At 41.1% G+C, this 20527-nt stretch overlaps 2 protein-coding genes across 2 annotated transcripts; one reads left to right on the plus strand and one right to left on the minus strand.

The window, feature by feature from the left end:
- Nucleotides 1–2870: 2870 nt before the first annotated feature.
- slc40a1 (solute carrier family 40 member 1) lies at nt 2871–12099 on the minus strand. The gene is made up of 8 exons (XM_071921660.2): nt 11868–12099; nt 11645–11712; nt 11087–11246; nt 10065–10180; nt 8215–8341; nt 7436–7681; nt 6537–7187; nt 2871–6137 (listed from the first exon to the last, which is right to left on the minus strand). The coding sequence occupies exons 1-8, from the start codon at nt 11899–11901 to the stop codon at nt 5821–5823; spliced, it is 1719 nt and encodes a 572-aa protein (XP_071777761.1). The 5' UTR covers nt 11902–12099; the 3' UTR covers nt 2871–5820.
- Nucleotides 12100–19348: 7249 nt separating this feature from the next.
- asdurf (ASNSD1 upstream open reading frame) lies at nt 19349–20526 on the plus strand. The gene is made up of 4 exons (XM_071921678.2): nt 19349–19518; nt 19778–19831; nt 20311–20386; nt 20486–20526. The coding sequence occupies exons 1-4, from the start codon at nt 19444–19446 to the stop codon at nt 20524–20526; spliced, it is 246 nt and encodes an 81-aa protein (XP_071777779.2). The 5' UTR covers nt 19349–19443.
- The last annotated feature ends 1 nt before the right edge of the window (nt 20527 follows it).

The following is a 20527-nucleotide window of genomic DNA, read 5'->3' on the forward strand; positions in this document are numbered from 1 at the left end:
TTTGCGAACTTGCGCTGCCAGGTGAACAAACTGGGTCACCCTCCAAACCCTTATCGAGTCGTAAGCTGTTTATTGTCAACTTTTATTGACTTAATATCAGCTGGGACTGTAAAGCTGATCCTGTAAATCTGAAAAAAAAACATGACACACAATAGAATTTGTTCTATTTAGAATTTATAGAAAAATGAGATCAGTTGGCAGATTTCAAGTCATTTTACAGATGTTTTTGCCCACTGAAGTACAGTATTGTGCACTGTGTGTTCTGTGTTGTGAGTTGTACAGGTGTAAAATCGTTGTCTTCCATATCACCAGAATGTGTCCAGTCTACAGCGTCGCAGTAAATAGTAAACTTTGCTCTTTCTTTTCTGACGAACAGCAGTTGCATTGATTGAAATGTTTCTGAGGACAAAATTTAGAAAGTGCTGGCAACCAGAAAGAGAGTCCGATTAATTCGATTTTTTTTATCCGGATCCTGGAAACCAAAAGAAGTTGATGCAGAACGGTGAATGAAGCGTCTGGTCTCATGTCTACTGTGTCTGCTGCTGCCATGCTACCCTTGAGCAAGGCACCCAACCCCGGGCTGCAGTGACAGACGGTCCTGTGCTCTGAACTTAACACTTAAAAGAAACTTAAATACACTCATAGAGGCAATTTGTCATGCAGTCCAATCAGACAAAACAATCAAAATATACTGCCTCGGGATTCTCTTTTGCGGTTATCTAGTCTATTTTAAATGAAGTCTGTGCAACAGAGGTTACATAAGTTGGAAAATCACTTTGCAGTGTTGAGGCTCTCTGTGTGAAGGGAGGATTTGAAACTTGGATTTTCTGTTCACGTGGATCATCATTTTTAACTCAATCTTCTCTACTAATAAGCAAGTTTAACCCGTCTGTGCTGTACTGCTCAGATTGACCGACACCATGAATCAGTGTTGTCAATAATAACTCGGCAAGGTACAGGTGAACCCAGTGTTTCCTACAGTTCACTGATGGCACCTAAAGCTGTTCGCTTAATATTTCTGATGTGTGAACTTGAGCAATGTTTTAGCTTGGCACAATTGATTTTCACTATCAGCATTTGGTATCAGCTGTCACCTTTGAAATTACAGTTAAAGAGACTATTCCTGGAAACTTCAGCTTCCACAAACCTATTAAACTTTTCCTGTCAATACAAGGCCTTGAAGGGAGAAACTACACAACTGGTATTACAAAGCATGCAAAATTAAACATTTAAAAAAGTCTATTTCTTAATGAGCATTCATTCTACAGTTACTTGAGATCATGTACATGAATAGGATCTTATCTCCTCTGCACACTTATCTTGCGGCCTAGTTCCTTTTTGTAGACGTTGGACTTCTTCAACTAAAGCGGCCTTTTCCCTCTCACATGTGTGCAGTTCCTCAAGATGAGGAGGGGCTTGAATAATGGCTTTGAATTTTTATTTTTTTTTCCAAGATTGCTTAATGCTAGACAGTGCTTCTCCTGGCTAGATAGAGCTGTGTTCAGCCTTATAATCCCACACCAAGCTGCTGCATGAGGAACTCTGCCTTCATCATAAAAACAAAACTCGTGCAGAGAGTACAGCTAGTACAGATACAAACAGGAACTGTATTATCAACATTTGTTTGTCTTGCAGCTCAGAACATTTTGCCAAACATGCAGAATCTCATGAGAGTCTGCATAATAAAAAGGAAAGACAATGTTGGCATTATTCAGTTCAGTGTAACTATTTGTTCCATATGGAGCAATTCAAAGGACGCAATTTCAGGTACAAACAATCATTAAAAACAAAAATAGAATGCACATATCGCATAACAAAAAGAGACAGGATAGTTTACTAGATTAACAGTTGGACATTTGCATATTTGTACTATTAAACTGCACAGTGCTGGCAGAGTTCAGCAGTTTAAATGCATAAAGCTGAAATTATAATCGTTTATAATTGTCCAGTTTTGGAAACCTCACATTCTTACTTAAAATGTATATTCCTTCTGGTAAAAAGGTATTTTTTTCTTTGATTTGTCTTAACACTGGGGAACCAGAAAGAGCCTACATGATGGCTGCAGGTTGAATTCATTGTGTGGTATATATGACTTGTAATCTAATATTGCCTGGGCCTTTGGTTATTATTATACAACATGGAATTAGAAGGAGGGAAGGAAGGAAGGAAGGAAAGGAGGCGGCTGTGAAAACATGAGGTGTCATATTTCTGTGAGTTCTGATGCAGCGATCGGACCATTTGGCAAGCAACAGCCACCCACAATGCTGTGATTTAAAGAAGATACAGCTATTGTATTCATTAGTAGTCTTGTTGTTTGGCAGTGCGTTTGTATTTGGCATTATGTAAACCTCTGAAAGTGATAATTCTTCATGCACTAAAGCTTCCAATAAATTACCGTATTGTGTCAGCTGTATTAACAAATAAAATGCATTGTATAAACAGAGTAAGTAGTAAAACGCATCAGCACAAAGAGTAATAATAATCATGAGTGTGGGGGAGTCAGGCAGCGGTGACGTAAAAACCACGAGACCGAGCCAAGGCTCGCCGCTCGGCTGCTGAAAAGTCTTCTGTCAGTCCTGCCGTGCAAAACCAGGTCACTCTTTGTCTTTTCACCAAGCATGCAAGTCCAGATCATCCAGCTCAGCTTAAAGTCAGTCTGTTTAACACTGGCCGCTTGAGAAAAAGGGATTCTGGGGGGAAATTACCAGCTGACCCCGCTGTGGTATGCGACCTCACACAGCAGCAGCCAGGCCCGAGGCTAAGAAACCCTCAGATTAGGCTGCTCAGAGAGCTCCTCACCTGTTGGAAGCCCTTATTCTATTACACTGCGTTAAAAAAAATGAATACTGAGACAGACGATTGATAAGGTTTTCTTTATTTACGAGACCTCATGCAATACAAGCTGTATCCATGTCCTCATATGCAATGGAGTGCGATTGTTACATACAAATGAATTTGACTCTTCCAACGCTACAAGCTTTGATTACTCAATGATTTAATGCTTTTGTCTATTGGACTAGTAAATTATACAATAACACTGGCGATATATATATATATATTCTCCAATTTAAGCAGTATGATACATAGGCGTTTTGTTCTCAAGTGAAAAGCCTTTTGAAAGAGGATTTGTACACAGGAGGCAGAGAAAATTTTACAAATCTTTCAGAAAACCTCAATTTGACACAAACTGTTAACACTAGGTATATAAAAACAGATGTAAAAAAAAAAGTCAACATTTCCAGACAACAACAGCATAATGTGACAACAGCATACACAAAATGGTTTTTTTTTTTTTACATTTTACAATAGCATTTTTAGTTGTTTATCTTGATTGACAGCTTATGTTATTTACATTAAAAATATATAGTATATGGCCATGTGTGATATTCCTGAATCAGCAATCCAACTAATGAGAGATGTGTGGTTTTTGTTCAGATGTCCAGACTGCTGGTGAGTCAGCACACCTGCAGACGGCTCAGACTCGACACCGTCCTCCAAGAGGTTTAACGGTAACCCTCGGCTGAAAAACGGCCTACTGTTCTCTACATCTGGTGCGGCTACTTGTGTTTCCAACCCAAATATTTTTGCTCCTAGTCGGCAAAACTTTGGCTTAGACTGGCTGTGGTTTTCGTGGGTGGGGTGTGCGAATAATAACCGTTCTGTTGTAGCCAATCCTGTGTGTGCGTGTAACAGCTGTCAAGGCTAGTTTGGAATAAGGCTTCAGAAACCATTGAAGTGGTACTTTAAGGTCAGAGGTGGAAAGGTGGATAGTTAATAGTTACTCTGCTTGAGTAGATTTTAAAAATAATACTACTTTTCCAAATGGTTGTACTTTTACATCTGTTTTTTTAATTTATGCCTACTTTTAATTGGGTACGTTTTTCTAGACATATAAAAATGTATTCTGGACTTTTACATCCCATATCCCCAAATTTGGGTTGATAATGTCCCATCAGATTATTTGCAAGGACTAAGCCAATGTTTAAGATGTTCATTTTGGGAAGAGCATAGTACATGCAAAAACAGTATCTTTTAGTTTTAGTGAGATACTCTTTTACTTAATTTTCTAGATGAAGTACTTTAACTCCAAAGGGGTAAAATTTAACTTAAGTGGCAGCACTTCCACTTGTGTAAAATGTTTCAGTACTTTCCACCTCTGTTCAAGTTACAGCATTAAGAACAAAAACCCTAATTCTGTTTAAGGTCCATGGTTTGTTGGCAGTCAGAAGCAGCAAACTGAGATGGGGTGAAGGTTGCTGACTGGGCTCCCTGGCTGGTCGCTCGAGGAAATGGGCTGTCTGAGGTAAACTTGGGACGTTTTCAAAGTTATTCACAGGAGAAGAGCTGGTACAGTTGTTGCTGAGCGTTGTGATATGTGCCTGTTTGAACCACAATCCCCCCGCAACTGACCAGACTGGAAGAGAGCCTGAAACTGGGGGAACACGATTGTGCATTGGGGGGTGGGGGGGTACGGTCAGGATTTCAGCCTTGTGCAAAAATATTGATGAAATTCCTGATCATCTATTAGGTTTATTGACAGATGTCAATATCAATCTTAAAGTGCCTGTGTAACAACAATCATGATTGAAAATCACCTTGGAGAACTCGAACATAAAAATCAAATGGCGACAAAACGACACTGTCACAATGTAAACTACCGGTCAAACGAAATTTAAGTACAATCTCAAAGTGGGTTAGAAATATTTAGGTGTACTCGGGGAGTATGAAAAGCATTAGTGAACCTACACCACTACTGTCACCTGACGTAAAAAATATATATTTGGAATGCTTCAGACAGATTTTCCCTCACTTCCTTTTATGCCGTATAAGAACTTCCACTTTGGTAATTTAGAGTTATTGACGAGGGTGCATAGGATTTTTCATTTGTTTGCTATGGCACAACCGCTAGCGCGAAAGACAATACTGATGATACATTTCTTATAAAAACCACCGTTTGCGTTTCCTGAATAAATAATTTGCATAACCCTTATAACCATGTATTAAAGAGACTTGATCCCAGTTTTGTGTTTGGCTAAATAAGCAAGAGTGTCTTTCCCCCTGGAGGAGGAAGAGGTCACTTGCTCATTTGTCTAATCTGACGAAACTAAGGACAGGCTATTAGAGAAACAGCTAGCAGAAATGGCAACAGCACCAATGAAGTCGCTGAGAAACAAACAAGTTAAATGTCAAAACAATGAGGAGCGTTCTGCCTGTCGGGATCCGGGGCGGTTTTGCCCCGTCACTCGAGCCGCAGAGCGCGCTTGAGGAGCCAAAAGCAGCTGTCCCTGCAAGATTTCTCCCTCATTTTGCCCTTTTGTTAGCTGAAGCACCTTGTGATAAACCTTTACAGCTAGATCAAGGCTGTTAGGAGGAGAGGGATATTTATATTACAGTGCCTTATCCCCTGATTTCTTTCATCGTGGGCCAGGACCCAAAACACTGTCGCAGGCCTATAGCCGATGGATCCTCGCATGACAGTACTTCTGTTTTAAAGAGCCTGGACCCGAGGGTGAGAGGCTAAACATCTCATCTGGCTCCCAGGCTGAAAACGAAACCCTGCCTTATCCAAACTGGTTAAGGCAGGGTTTTACGAGGGATTAGTTTTCTGTGACTGCAGGCGTACTACTCACCTCCCTCTGCTAATGGTTAATGCTATATCAACGGCTACGCGTAGCACATGCTAGGTTTCCATTCTGAGAACTTCTATTAGCATCAGCATCCTGGCAGCTACAAGCAAGCATGTTAGTTGGATAAATAGGAGCAGGGGAGCGGAGAGGCTTTAGAAATATGTACCCGGGGACTACAGTCTCTTTAATGGGGTTAGACGGTGGTAGGAAGTGAGGGGCTGTCCACCGCCTCGGCCTTCTGCTCCGGCGAGCAGCAGAGGAAGAGGCGGCTGCCCAGGCTCTTGAAAGCAAACCGGAAGTACATGATGTGACCCATGGCCACGAAGGAGACGGAGATGATGACCAGCAGGCCAAAGGCTTCGGGGTTGGGAGCCAGAATCACCATGATGAAGTGCAGCAGGTCTAAGAGGTAGTTCATGGAGTTCTGGACGCCGTTGATCACCCCCCGCTCCGACTCGATCACATTCTCTTGGATGAGCTGGGTCACTGTCAGGTCGAAGGACCACAGGCCTTGAGGGGAAAGAGAGAGAGGGAGAGAGAGATCAACAGTGATTCGTAACATATTTTTACAGCCACATTAAAATGACTGTAGAAGACAATCTTGGCTGTGGCTGTAATTATCAGGCAATATTATTGGCATCAAAGGTTGCCAATATTGCTCAGATATGCGTGGCAGATCCGGAGAGGCCTTCCGCTTAATGCCGGAGATGAGTGTAAAAGTTCATCATGTGGACCTGCTTTTACTCGCCTGAGTCAACTTTAGGAAGTCATAATTTGAAAAAATAGCCTTTTACAACCTTCCAAAAGAAGGTTGAAGGAAGGAATTTGAACCTAGTTTATCCCAATGCTACATACTGAGAGCCATTTTTCTATAGCGTAAATCAAGCCGTCTCTATAACTGCTACTCACCAACTCTAGCAGCAATGACTCCAGCAAACAGCAGACTGACGGACATGTAGGACTGCAGGGGCGGCAGCTCCTGGGCAGGTGCAGCGGTGGCGTTCACAGACAGGCTGTCGCTCGTCAGCACGCTGGTCAGGCTGTGGTCGCCCTCGGGCAGCGGGCTCTGGTTTCCGATCAGGTGGGTGTAGAGGTCCTGGAAGGGCGAGACGCTGAGGTCGAAGGGGCTTCCGGGGGCGAAGACGGACACCACGCACAGCATGAGGCAGGACAGCTGGGCCACGCCCGAGATGAAGCCCGTGCGAATCAGGCCGCACTTCTTGCGAACCCAGGTGAAGGCGACGGTGCCGCAGATGCCCGACACGGCCGAGGCGCCCATCAGCAGGCTGAGCACCGAGCCGTTGAGGCCCTGCATGTAGGCGTAGCCCGTGGTGATGCAGTCGAAGCCCAGCACCGTCATGTAGAGGAAGGCCAGGGACATGCCGGCGAAGAAGATGTTCTGGTTGTAGTAGGCCACCCACCCGGTCTTGAAGGTGCGCACAGGTTCGGCCACCTGGTAGCAGCAGCCGCTCTGCTTGGGAGAGTCGGGCTTGACCACCACCGAGGTTTCATTCATCAGCGGCTGGGACGACTCCTCAGGACTCTGGCCGTTCTCCAACTCTGCAAAAAGGGCAGAAAGAGGAAAAACGAGGTTAGGATTCTGTCAGGACCGTCGCACAGGGCAGAGCGGCAAGCTCCATGAACCAAACACTCAATTTGTAAAGTTTGACCGTAAGAAATTTCTACCAGGATTTTTGTTTTTGCTCTGAACTCTTGAATAGTCTAAAATCAAACATCACAGTTCTTAGCTATTTGGAGAGAGTTTTTAGGAAGGACCTAGGTAGGATAAGCATGAACTGGCCTGCTACCTTTCTGGGTGCTGAGCTGTTTGAGCTCCTGGTCCTGCTCCTTCTGACCCGCTTTAACCGCCAGCGCCGGAGTCTTCTGGTAGACCTTCCACAGCAGAGCGTACTCCAGACACATGGAGCACAGGTTCCAGCCCGAGATGAAGCCGCAGCCAATGTAGTGGGAGCCAAAGGACATAATCTGTCCCACCAGCATGGGAGCCAGGATGTTGGTCAGCTGGTCTATGATCCTCACTGTGGCGTTCATGTCTGTTTGACAGAAGGTATAGTACAGTGTATTAAGTTTAACGCTGATAGATGTCAATTTACATTTATCAACCTCATGCCATGAAAAAAGAACAAAACAAAAAGATAAATGCACCTTAAAGCACAAAACCAATATAACACTATAATCCTCTTATTTTGATAGTTTTTACAGTAATTCTTATGTCAGCAGGTTTTATTAGTTCCATGAATTATGCTAATATCACAGCAGATTGATAAAGGTCATCGAGTTCATAGACTCCACACAGCCAGTTATTGACTAACCTTATTTGCTTGTGAACATTTATAAGAGATAACTGCTGGGAATTATTGTTTTTTTTTCCGCTGTGTGAGAAAATCTGCTCAGCGGACTTTATCAACCAGGATGAACTTGTGAGGCCATAAAAAAAAAAAACGCCAAAACGAGAGTGATTCAGCGTTCACGAGGGTTCAAAGTTTGCCCCACTGAACAGAGCTGATAACCGGTCATGTGAGGCCTAAATCGATTAGGAGCTGGTAGCTGCTGTTGAGTCACTGACCTGCCAACTTGCTGCTGTCCTGTCCAGCCACAACCACCACCCAGTCCCTCTGGATGGTGATGGATGTAGCCGTACTGGCCAAGTTGGCGATGTTGGCGATGGTGATCACCAGAATGTAGCAGGTCGTCTGCAAAACAAAATCATTTTCATCCTCAGTTTGATGATTTGTTAAATCTACAAATGAAGACTTAATCTAAATCTAAAGCTACTAGTGGGATTTTTACATTCAAATGTTATTGTTAAATTGAAATTGTCTCAATTTTGTATCAATAAACATGAATATATAAACACATGCTGTGATATACATTCATACATTACACATAAGATATCGTCCCCGTCAGGTGAAAACCTTGCATCTCCAATTTTGGTGATTTTCATGTTTAAATTTTGAATTAAAAGATCACATGCTTCTCTGTGGGTTGAGAAAATTCTCCAACTGTTTGTCTGTTTCCCATTCAAACCCTATAGAATAACAAAAATGCATTGTCAACAAGCTAAAAATAACGCTGTTTTTCTCAGTTCCTGATAAGTTTACATTCTGGAGAAACAAGGTCGTCACCTGACAGCGACGTTATGCAAAATATATATTAACCAATTACAATGATCCAGCACTACAATAACCTCCAAATAAATCAATGTCATTCTATGTAAAAAGAAAAAAAAATCAATGACATTCTATGAAAAAAAACCAAATCAACATTCTCTGTGGAAAAATAACTTCTCAAAAGAAAGAACGGTTTTTGTGGTTCAGCATGGAAGCTAATCTAATACGCACCATGTGACTTCAACTACAGCAGTGGTAAAGAAGTACTGGACCACAGAGAAAAAAAAAAAAAAAAAAAAAAAAAGCTGAGCATATTTTGTCTAGAAACGGCGAACACGACAATGCTCGTCAGCCGCGGGCCAGCGCTGACTGTCAAACAAAACTGGCCCGCTACTTTGTTTGCTGGTCTGTATGTTCACTCTAGGGCAGCTGCTCTGTCCACATCTCTCTCTCTCTCTCTCTCTCTCTTTCTCTCTCTCTCTCTCTCTCTCTCTCTCTCTCTCTCTCTCTCTCTCTCTCTCTCTCCCTCTCTCTCATGTGACAGGCCCAGAAGAACCTGCTGACTACACAGCCGCGAACAAGACACTCAATCTCGTGTTTCACCCCCACCTCCACAAACACTCAAATACCAGCCATCGCTCTCTCTCCCTCTCCGCTCTCCCTCACATGGCAGAAGTCCCCCTTTCTCTGCAAACCGAGGGCGTCCCGCAAGCGAGAGGACTGCAGCGCTGCGAGACGTTTTTCCCCAACAGAAAGGCTTTTGTGCGTTTCAGATAACCCTGACAGCCTTCCATGACAGATAGAAACCTGTCTGCAACCCGGCATCTCATTTTCAATCAGCTTTTGGCGAAACGCAATCTGACAGGCTCTTGTTTGGAAACAGAATCAGGTCCGAATCGTTGTGGTGAGGGAGTTCTTCTAAAGCCACATACCTCAACAAGTGTAAACAAGCCTTTTACTGCCGCTGCCTGTCTTCTTAACAGGCACGATAATACAGCTTTTGACAATAAAGTGTGCGTTTGTGTTAATGTAAGTTAATGTAACAGTCAGAGGTCTTCTGGGACGTAAGCAACACTCCTCTCTCTGATCTGTAAAAGCTGCTCCAGTGGCCATAAAGCGGCTTCACGTGGGAGTCCATATCAGCAATGGAAAACGGTTGTTTCAATCTGGGGTCAGAGTGTTGCACTTGAAGAAAATAGGTAAACGCTTTCACTGCAAATTCCCATGAGATTACAGATGCAGCAGCGGCGAGTGTGTGTGTGTGAGAGAGACAGAGAGAGAGAGGGAGAGAGAGAGGGGATCTTACCAGAATCCATCCATTGTAAAGGCTGGCGAGCTGGTCTTTGAACTGGAAAACAACCATCAGGAGGATCCCACACACGATGACGCAACAGTTCTGGACAATCAGCGAAGTCTGGGCCACTGGGGGAAAGCGGGAGGACGAGCATTAGGGGCAGAAATTTGATCAAAAACAATAGATTTCTGTCCCGAGAAGCTAGTTCATTAGAGCTCTTCCACGAGATGGTTGGACATATTTCATGCTCCCTAATCTAATCTAATAGTGTCCTTGCCAAATTCCTCCGGATAAACATTCCACAAGAGGTGCATTTAACTGTAATGGTTGGAGAATAAAACAGCAAGTGGTCACTCTACATACATACTGTACAGACTGGATATGACACAACACTACCAGTCAAAAGTCACACGCATTTTTCTTTATTTTTACTATTTTCCACATTTTAGAATAACAGTTAAGACATCAAAACTATGAAATAACACAAGTGGAATTATGCAGTGACCATAAAAAAGTGTTAAACAAATCAAAACTATCTTATATTTTAGATTCTTTAAAGCAGCCGCCCTTTGCCTTGATGGAAAGGCAAAGGCTTTGGAAAGAAATTCACACATGGGCATCAACCTCACTATTTATATTTGTCTAAGAAACAAATTTCAAGCATTTAAGCATAAGCCTTTAGATCAAAATGGCTTTAAGATAATGAAAAACATAGTACATTCATTTAGGTGTGTCCAAACTTTTGACTGGTAGTGTTATGTACGAGTCCAGAAAGCGCTGCATAGACATTTTGTAAAACAGCTTTGAGTTTCCACATTCAATATCTCTGTCTGTAAAAGTGTGGGTCACTTTACCAGGAACTCAAGTCACCTCTACCCCTCAAGAAGCACTACAGTTGGCTTTGATTATTTTGCGTTATCTAATCATTTCGTAGAACCTAGGTGCCACCTTTGGCAAAGCGTGTGACCCCTCCTCTCGGACTCTCCCTTACATCAGTGAATGGGTGTTTACGACAAGAGACACAGGAAGCCTACCTTTGAGTCTAGGGTTTCTGTCCACCCAGTCCCCGATGATGGCCCCCAGCAGCAGCACGGACCCGGCCACCACCAGCCCGTACACGGCCGTGAGCAGCAGGCTGTTCCCGTACAGCTCCACCAGGAACACGGCCACGGCGAAGTTCCACATGCGGTCACCCTGGGAAGTGAAAACACACATATTTAGGTCAAGGCTGGGGCCGGAGTCAGAACAGCCACTGTGGGTGATTTGGGTAGGGTGGATGTGTTTTGGGTGCCGCATTAATAATATGGACCCTATCTGCTTTCAAGGACTGTTAAAGGCTGATAGACTCTCTTTTCTGTTTAGGATAACGCCTTAGCCATGGGAGCTGTTTGTGGAAACTATAGAGAGTGATGCTAGTTATTAGCGAGGGAAAAACATGTCGGGTGTTATAACACATTAATGTTATTTCACTCCTAGTTTGACATGGAAATGCTAGATATAAGCATTTACAAATGTACCAATGTGTGATGGTCGGTCAATTAAACAGTGTAGAGCCAATAGTATTATGTTAATTGTCATTATATTTCACTTACCCATGTTGACAGAGCATGCCCCATGTAAATAAGGAATTTTGCTGATGTGAAGAAGTCTCGGACAGACTCTGTAAAGACAAAAATTCAAAGTGTTAAAAAAAAAAGGAAACAAAATTAGCCTGTTATAGCCGTTAACGGCTATATGTCTCCATCTGTTTTGTGCAGAATGTGTTTGCGTGCAAACCACTTCAAAAAAATGCGCATGCAATAAACAATAACCTACCACAGCATGTTATCTTAGGTCCAGCGGTATCCATTGTAAAGACGTCCAGAAAAAATAACCAGGTCAATATTATTATTTTTTTTTAATCTCCCCTTCTTTTGTAAAGGCGGTCGACGCGCGCTAACACTGCATCTATCGGCAACACGCACGGCTTATCTCCCCTATTCTCCCTTCCAAACTTAGCTATCACTGTAGCTGAAGTTGGAAAGAAATGTTTTTTAGCCTTAACGGCCGGTTAGAAGAAACACAAAGCGATAAAAATGTATCCTGTGCCGCTCCTGCTGCAGGTTCGCTCCCGTCTGCACTGCTGCTCTCTGTTTACGTCCCGCCTCGGATATACTCTAGGCGTGCTGCGACGTCACACCCACGTGACCGCTCATTATTTACATTGGGTCGTAAACAAAAACCCTCTCTGTGCTGCCAAAGGCCTGCACTGCTGCACAAAGGGCAGGTGTAGCTGGTGACAATATTATAAGCTCTTCATCGGTGATCTTTTTGTTTGGGTTTGGCCTTTCATGCCCCCCCCCCCCCCCCCCCCCCCCCCTCCCCTCCCCTCCTCCAACACACACACACACACTCTGCTGCTGTAAATATGGATGTTAGTCACCTGGCCTGGTTGAATAAGAATTCAAACATAACAGAACGGTCCAACAAATAAGGTGTGCTACTGTGTGTGTGTGTGTGTGTGTGTGGTTTTTTTTTATTACAGGAATGATGAGAAGCAACTAAACGCCAATCAATAACTGATAAGAGATGTGTTGTTGTCCAGAGAGATCCTGTCTCATTACATATGTATATAGGTTATGGTGTTCCTGCTATGCTCCTAACTGTGTTTCCCTAATTTGCTGAAGGGATTATTGTTGAAAGACTGGTTTGTGTGTTTCTGTACTCTCCTACTGGTTACTTACTCTTGCTCCCTTACTCTCTTAGTGGTTTTCTTTACTGATTGAAACAGAATATAGATGTTTACTGCAGCCACCTGTCTCAGTTACAGCAGTTTACAGTCCCTTTCAGGCAGTGTGATGCTTCTGTTGCTGAGGTTGAGTCAAAGTGGTTAAATTAGGTCAGATTTACACAGAAACTGTGTCACTAATTAAAGTGCTGCCTATCTGAGGAGGGATTTGATTGGCTGATTCACTTTAGTGCCATGAAGCAAGATGGTCGTTTTTCAGCTCCACCTTTGCTGAATCCTGTAATCTAATGTGATAGTTTGATTAAATTCATGTCCTGGTGTAACTTTTACTTTCATATTATATGTGAATGGATTCTGAGAAAATGCAGAAGCAGGAAGAAGGAGTAAATAGAAGAGAGCAAAGAGTTTGCAAAAAGTTAAAGATTAACTGAGCTGCTACATGCGTGTGATGCCGCACTACACATGTGCAAAACTGCCATCGAAATTAAACTCCAACATTTTATCTCAGCAACAAGAAACATCGGAGTTACCCCCTGAGGAGCTATTTACCAAGAAAATGTCTGTTGCAATCCCTGCACTGCAATGGACAAAGATAATACAAAGCACACATTTGGATGACTTGCATTTGTCCATGTATGTCAACAGAACAGAATCATAGCTGTAATTGCTAGGTGTGTGGATGAGCGCTCTTTGGCTTGCATCCATACAAAGTAATAACAAACACCGGCTCACTGATCGCTGCCTCATATATTCCTTTCAAATTCACATTGTAGCTGGATGTACAGTAGAATATAAAAGGCTATTGTCTGCAGTTTTGTAGCTCCTCAGCCCTCTGAAGACTCACATTCAGTGCTGGAAACAGGACTAGTATGTCCCACTCAAGTAGAAGTACTGTTACTTTGCTGATATTTTACTTAAGTAGAAGTAAAAGTACTGGTGTAAAAACCTACTGAAGTAAAAGTAAAAAAGTAGCTCATTTAAAATGCACTGAGTTACGCCTTAGAAAAGAGAACATTGTTAGCTGTGATCTTTCCCTTTCCATGCATTTCTAAAAGGACGAGAGGACAGAGATCAAACTAGATTCCTTCATTGGGAAATTTTGGAAATTACAAAATAAAGTGCACAAAGTAAAAACAAAGTACTCTTCACTTCTTTGCTGACTGACTTGTCAAAATAGCTCCACAATTTGTCAATTTACGATGGTTCAGTTTCTGATGCTGATGCAGAGCCACAATATCTGTACTCTGTTATGGATGTGATTTAAAATAGAGCAAAGTACAATACTTCAATAAAATGTACTGAAGTAAAATTACTGACTTAAATATTCAAGTACAAGTACACAAAGAAGCTACTCAATTGCAGTAACGAGAGTGAATGTAAACAACAATGTTAACAGTATGCTCAAGTGAAGTGGCTTGGCTTTTAATTTGACTGGTCTTTATTAATAACAACACATTAGTTAGTATTCTGTGAGTGTGGTAGCTGTTTTTTTGTTGTTTTCATGAGGATGGAATTGTGTTGCATTGGTCAGTTGCCTGACAGCTGGTTTCCTCTGCTTAATTTGATCCAGACCAGTTTCTAGATTTATTCTGTCTTCCACCAAGATGAAGTCTTTTATTTTAGGTGGATCTGAGGTACATAAGAAGGTCTTTTTGGTTCCTTTTGTTTATATTCTCACAGTGAAACTCTGCATGCATACAATGTGCAAGTATAGTATTATACTGCATGCTGATCATTCTAGTTTCTTGATATTATCCCTGGGTAATGTGCCATGAAAGCTTAAGTATGGCAACGCAAATGCACTCAAATCAGTTGCCCCAATCTACCCCAATACACACTCATACACACACACACACACACACACACACACACACACACAAACACCAAAAACTTCAGTTGTATCCACCCAAATGAGGACACACGCTGAAACAGAGCCAGCTATTGCTTCATGTGTGATATTTCCATTGCAATCACAGTGATCTAATAAACATTAATTATATCCAATCCTTTTACAACATACTGTGAAATGTGATACCAACTTAGACCCCAAACTTGGATATTTTTTAAGTATCAGTTATACCATAAGTATACACCCACGGGCTTTAAAGCTTTTGCAACTTTCTTACACCGTTCTAATTCAAAATACAGTCCATTCTGCTCCAATGCTTAGATAATGTTCACATGAAAACATTTACTGCTTCAAAATGTATTTAAAAGTCACATGCAGCTGTCATATAACATATGTTGTATGAAGTGGCATGTCAACTAGTTTTAGAACAAAAATTGTCTCCCATCTTTTGACTTGCAGAGGCAAGACTATCCTCTTTTTTATTTGGATTAAGGATTTGGTTTCTCAGGGATTTGCAGCTATGTCATTGCACAACTCTCTCAAACAACAGTTGGCTTTCCTTCCTTTTCCTTCCTTATTAAGTTAAATTAACTTAAGTTATTATTATCATTATTAGTTGTAGTAGTGTGTATTGTTTAGTTCTAATGCAGGATTGTACATCTTATTAAAACCTCAGCTGTAGCATACAACCTTTAGCTTTTCTCAAACAAAAGACAACCAGCATTGCATTGAGTGCCAGTATCGTCTATTTTTACCCTGTATGACATAGTTATAATGTAATCATTATCCAAATATGATCATTGTATTTTAGTAGTAGTACTGTGAATGCACATTCATGTAACATGTTATCTACCCATTGTGCTCCAAACCCATGCTGCTTCCCGAGTAAAGCTGTTGATGACATTCAACCTGCAGACAAACACAAGAAGAGATTCTGATTCATTCTTCTCACACATGTGGACGGCAAACACCTAGCTGGATTTTGTAAATTTTTATTTGTACCACAAGCGACAAATACTCTGCCTAGTCTCCCTGCATGAGGGAGCATGTAACTTTGTTTATAAGCACATATTTTAAGCCAAGTGACGACAATAGGCATCTGTAGGCCATTGTGATCTATTCATGGATTACAGAGAGAAGCTCGGCCGTTTGAAAGTCTGCAGCTATTGAGGAGGTAAAAACAGATTACCAGCGGCTCTATTAGTGGGCCGGTGTGTCAGTCGGGCTCAGGTACCTCTCATCAGCGGTCAGACGTGTGCTGTGTCATTTTGCGGTCATGTGACCTGCAGGCATGTCTTCCTGACAGGATCCATTTTAGCTCCGGCTGTGGAACAACATGTCTGTTTACGTCGGCTAAATTTGTACTTCCAGGACGAAAATACAAGCATGACTTGCCGGTTGCGGCCTTGATTGTCTGACGCTCACAAGCCGCAGCCTGAAGAAGGGATGGGAGGTGGAGGTGGGGGTTGAAATCTCACCTAAAGCACCATGTGTACCAGGCTGGATCGGATTACTCATGAAGCATCTATTCTTCAGAAGACGTGCAGGGCTTCTGTTTTCTGCACGGCTTTTGTTTTGAGCTCTCTCACCCTGCTGCAATAGAGCTAAAAGATGGGCAGTGTGATTCCCCAGTCCAGCTGAACCTCTATTATCTTTGGTTCAGAGAGTGTGACTTTGAATAACTTGTGAGGTCTACCAGAAACTCAAGACACTGGATACAGTCAGAGAAACCACTCCATTTGAGCTACGGGTAACCAAAGAGTCCTTAGAAACAATGATTATAATTATTACCTTTAGCCATTTTTGGAACATAACAGTCACTGGCTTATTGTTTCTGTGGCTCCACCACTTTGATGTGTGCCTGACAGCTTTTCCTCAGTCGAACAATAAACATCAAAGGTCACTGTCTGGCGGTGACCTGGCCGTCTTCCCCAAATGACAGTCCTGCTTTCCCGGGAACAAAAATGTGTAAACACCTGACAGCTGTTTCAGATCAATACTGAAACATCACGGCTCACTGGGCAGCAGACCAACGTGAGACCTCAGACAGGTGTGTTTGTCTGTCACATTACAGAAAGCAGTGTCCGGTAGGTGCTTGACCGCCCCGCTGGACCCACATCAACATTGTGTCATCTGTGAGCCGGGTGAATCTCACATGCTCAAAAATATCTCTGTAATTGAACCAAATGTGAACGCAAAGGAATTATAGTGTGTAAGACTGGGAGGCTGAAGGTTAGAGAAGAGGCACTTTGTGACCAGGAAGTCACCAGTTTGATTCCCAACACCAGCTGGGATAATCTGGATGGGGGGAAATGGATTGAGTTTAAGCTTTCTCCTCCCTCAACAACTACTGTAAACATTTCCATTGAGCAATAACCAGCCGCTTCAGTGGGACTGCGCATGACAAAAGGCAAGGAATCTGCACACTACTTGAAATCAAAAAGGCTAAAAAGTATTTTCACACCATTCTCTGCTCACCAAAATGTGCAAAAAGTGCAGATAAATGTTTCGATACTACATCTTCATCAGTGTCTTACCAGTCCCAATATCAGAACCCATTATATAGGTAAAAGACAGTCACATGATCGGATGTCACATGACACATAGCCACACCTTGTGAATCATTATCCAGGTTCTATACATCTATTTACAAAGAGGATATATAGCATACAAAACAAATTCATAACAAAATATCTTCTCTATAGGCAATCTCCTTGATTATATAATAGTATTAGTGGTATTAAGACAAAAGTATGCATAAAATAATCCATAAATGTACAAGTAGAGATACATAGATTATAAAAAAAAGCTTTGAAGGGACAATTCTTCATTCAATCTCTGATGTTGTAAAGTCTTTAGATAAAAAAATACAGCGGTTTAATCAGGTAGAAACAAACAACAACCACTATCGCCACAAAAGGAATACTTTAATTATATGTAAATGATTTTTCAGTCTATCTCGTCATCTGACTTGAGTTTCCACTTTGGTAGAGAACAATAGAGTTTTTGTTTTGACAAGTCCTCGAAGGGAAAACCAACCGATGCCCCTGCAATTATATTTTTGTGTGAAACGTGAAGCAAAAAATTGGAAATCAGTCTTTAAATTTCCTCCAATAATATGTCAGCAGGGGTTGTGCATTAATACAGACTTACTGAGGTCATCTGGTCTAAAGCTATCTAAATATTCAATATGGCATGACACTATATTTGACCTTTGACCCCTAGAAAATTAAACTGATGATTAAGGAGGTCATCCATCCTCCTTTTGTCAGCCATGATTTAATTAGTGTGAGTGTCAGCCACAAAATGGTGTCAAACTTGATTTCTGAAGGTCTTCTGGGGCGATGAGTCAAAAACAGAAAGTGGCTTAAGGAAGATTAAACAAAAATATTTTGAAATTTTGTTTTGCAGATGCACACAGTGTTAGGAGGCCTAGTTGGTGATGAAGCTAGGGGCAAAATCCTCTTGATCCGTCACTTTTTTATTACCTCCCCTCCTTTTGTTTTCCTGCCCGTTCTTACCGTAATGTTAACGTTGTTTGTCGTTTGTCTGTCTGTTATCTTGAATGTTTGTATGTCTGAGTTTTTAATTTGATCTCTTCCCTTTTCCCACAAGAGGCAAACCTCTTTCCAGGCCGTCCATGTAAATAAGAATTTGTACTTACAGTAAGTGACCTGCCTGGTAAAATAAAGGTTAAATAAATAAAATAAAATACAAAAGTGCATTCAGAGTTACAGAGCTCGATTTGGTCGATATAAAGAAGCAGGTTTTACTCTGCAGGATAAAATATGAATAAATGGATTTCATTACTGAGTGAAGTTTCAGAGAGATTTCAGGGAATTTAGATAGTTGAAGACTAATTTAATTGTTTAATTGTTAGGGAGGAAAGGAGAGAGAGGAGCGAGGTGAACGTTTAGGGCTGATAAAGGGATTTTGTGTTTAAGTGTCTACACACACACACACACACACACACACACAATCCTACAATTAAAGCATGGCTGACAAAAGGAGGGTGGATTACCTCCTTAATCATCAGTTTTACATTTTACTGGTTGTTTAATGTGTCTTTATGGCTATATTGTCATCTCAGGTCATTTTAGCTCATATAAAAGGCAGAATGAACTGTAAGACCAACACCAAAATGTCTACAGAGTACTGAAGTATATAAGCAGACAAAAGCCTGATTAAAGACTAAAGGTGACCAAGCTTTTGCTGTGTTAAACTTTGGAACAATTTATCTGAAGAAATACATGAAACTAACTCTGTATCTTCTTTTAAGAGGCAACTGAAAACTCACTTTTATAGACTTGCATCCATTTGGTTTATGTTATGATTGTATTGTTATTTCGTTTTGCATTCAAATTAGGCAGACGTCATTTGTCCGTATGTTTGCTGCACCTTGTAACTTTCCCAATGTAAGTCTTATATGTGAATGTGTGTTTTTTTATTCCTTTAATTGAGCAACATGTAAGAAAAGTGCCATGGCAATACAGTTTATCATCATTATTATTAAGTGTAAATGGCAGATGGTGTTTTTATTAATTGCTCAGAGATAAAAGTTGGCCAACTCAAGTGAAGTGGGAGTAAAGAAAGTAAAGAAAAAATTGCTCACGTGTGTAAAATACTAAGAAATAGCGTCACTTTTACCAGTAGGGGGCAGCAAAATAAAAACTCAAAAGCCCACTGGACCCGGAAGTACATTAATCGGCCAGCATGTGTTTATGGTTTAGCTCTGAGCTGGTTCAGTTGGTTAGTTTCAACTAGATTTATACAAGCTGTCATTTGTGTTTGTCAGCGTAAACCTTTTAACAAAAATGTCTTCTAAAGCCCGAGATAACGAAATTAGTTTTGAAGGACAGTCAACGATCAAGGAGGAATTAAACAAAAAGGTAACGTTAGCCAAACATTGTAGCTATTAGCTACTAGCTAACAAATGTTAGCTAGGAAACAGCTATATTTATAATGTGTTTTTATCTCTGATGAAGTGAACAATAAGTGGATTCGTTTTGGTTCACAATTTGACTATTTTTGAGTACAGACTCTTATAGGACGAGGTTTGCAACTATGTAAATAATCTCTTAGCAACTTTAATTTGATGCCAAAGAAGTTATCATTTTACCAAATCTGTGAAATTGTTTGTTGCTACAGATCAAGGAGCAGAAGGTTGTAGTGGACGAGCTGTCCAATCTGAGGAAAAACAGGGTGAGTAGCCTTGTGTTGAAGGGAATATAGCAAAGTCTGACTTGTGTTAAATGTATTTAGGATGTTATTGTGCTTTGATGACTAGGAAAATAAACTTTATAATAGCAATTATGAACTTTATCTATTTAGCACTTAAAAAAAAAAACAGAGTTACAAAGTGATGGACAAAAGACAGCAAATACAACACATAACAGCACAAAAGATTAAAGATTTTTTTGGAAAAAGGCATAAAAGTTAGTAGCTAAAAGCTAGATTGTACAGATGGGTTTTGAGTTTTTTCTTAAATTAAACAGAGTTTGCTACCCATATGTCTTCAGACAAGTTATTGATTGAAAATGTATTGGAGTTTACTTTTTTGTACGCTAAAACCCATCTTAAGTGGAATTTGCTAAGATAAACTGAAATCCACATAGTAAAGGAACCAGGAGTTTAAGTTGTCTTTTTTACTTTAATGCATGTTACACCTTTAATTTTTTCAGAAAGTCTTTGTCCAGCAGCGCAACAGTAACATTTTCTTCCTGGGAGACAGAGGACAGACACTTAGTTCATGCAAAAGTAAGTTGAAAACCCAAACCTAGAGTAAAGGAAGATAATTTTAATGGTTTAACTAAATGATAAAGGCATATAGTAACATATGAAACTTTCTGTCCACAGAGGATTTGGACAACATGAAAAGGGAACTGCAGGACATGTAAA

The sequence above is a fragment of the Centroberyx gerrardi genome, chromosome 10 (genome assembly GCF_048128805.1).
Source record: "Centroberyx gerrardi isolate f3 chromosome 10, fCenGer3.hap1.cur.20231027, whole genome shotgun sequence".
Classification (NCBI taxonomy): domain Eukaryota; kingdom Metazoa; phylum Chordata; class Actinopteri; order Beryciformes; family Berycidae; genus Centroberyx; species Centroberyx gerrardi.

Bases quoted from the DNA above. Each gene is read 5' to 3' on its own strand.
- slc40a1 (XM_071921660.2), bottom strand. From the start codon at position 11,901: ATGGATACCGCTGGACCTAAGATAACATGCTGTG. The intron at 11,247-11,644 runs GTAAGTGAAATA...TTCACTTCCCAG, and splicing joins GGCATGCTCTGTCAACATGG to GGTGACCGCATGTGGAACTT. The intron at 10,181-11,086 runs GTAGGCTTCCTG...GCTTTCCCCCAG, and splicing joins CAGAAACCCTAGACTCAAAG to TGGCCCAGACTTCGCTGATT.
- asdurf (XM_071921678.2), top strand. From the start codon at position 19,444: ATGTCTTCTAAAGCCCGAGATAACGAAATTAGTTTTGAAGGACAGTCA. The intron at 19,519-19,777 runs GTAACGTTAGCC...TTGTTGCTACAG, and splicing joins AGGAGGAATTAAACAAAAAG to ATCAAGGAGCAGAAGGTTGT. The intron at 19,832-20,310 runs GTGAGTAGCCTT...TAATTTTTTCAG, and splicing joins CCAATCTGAGGAAAAACAGG to AAAGTCTTTGTCCAGCAGCG.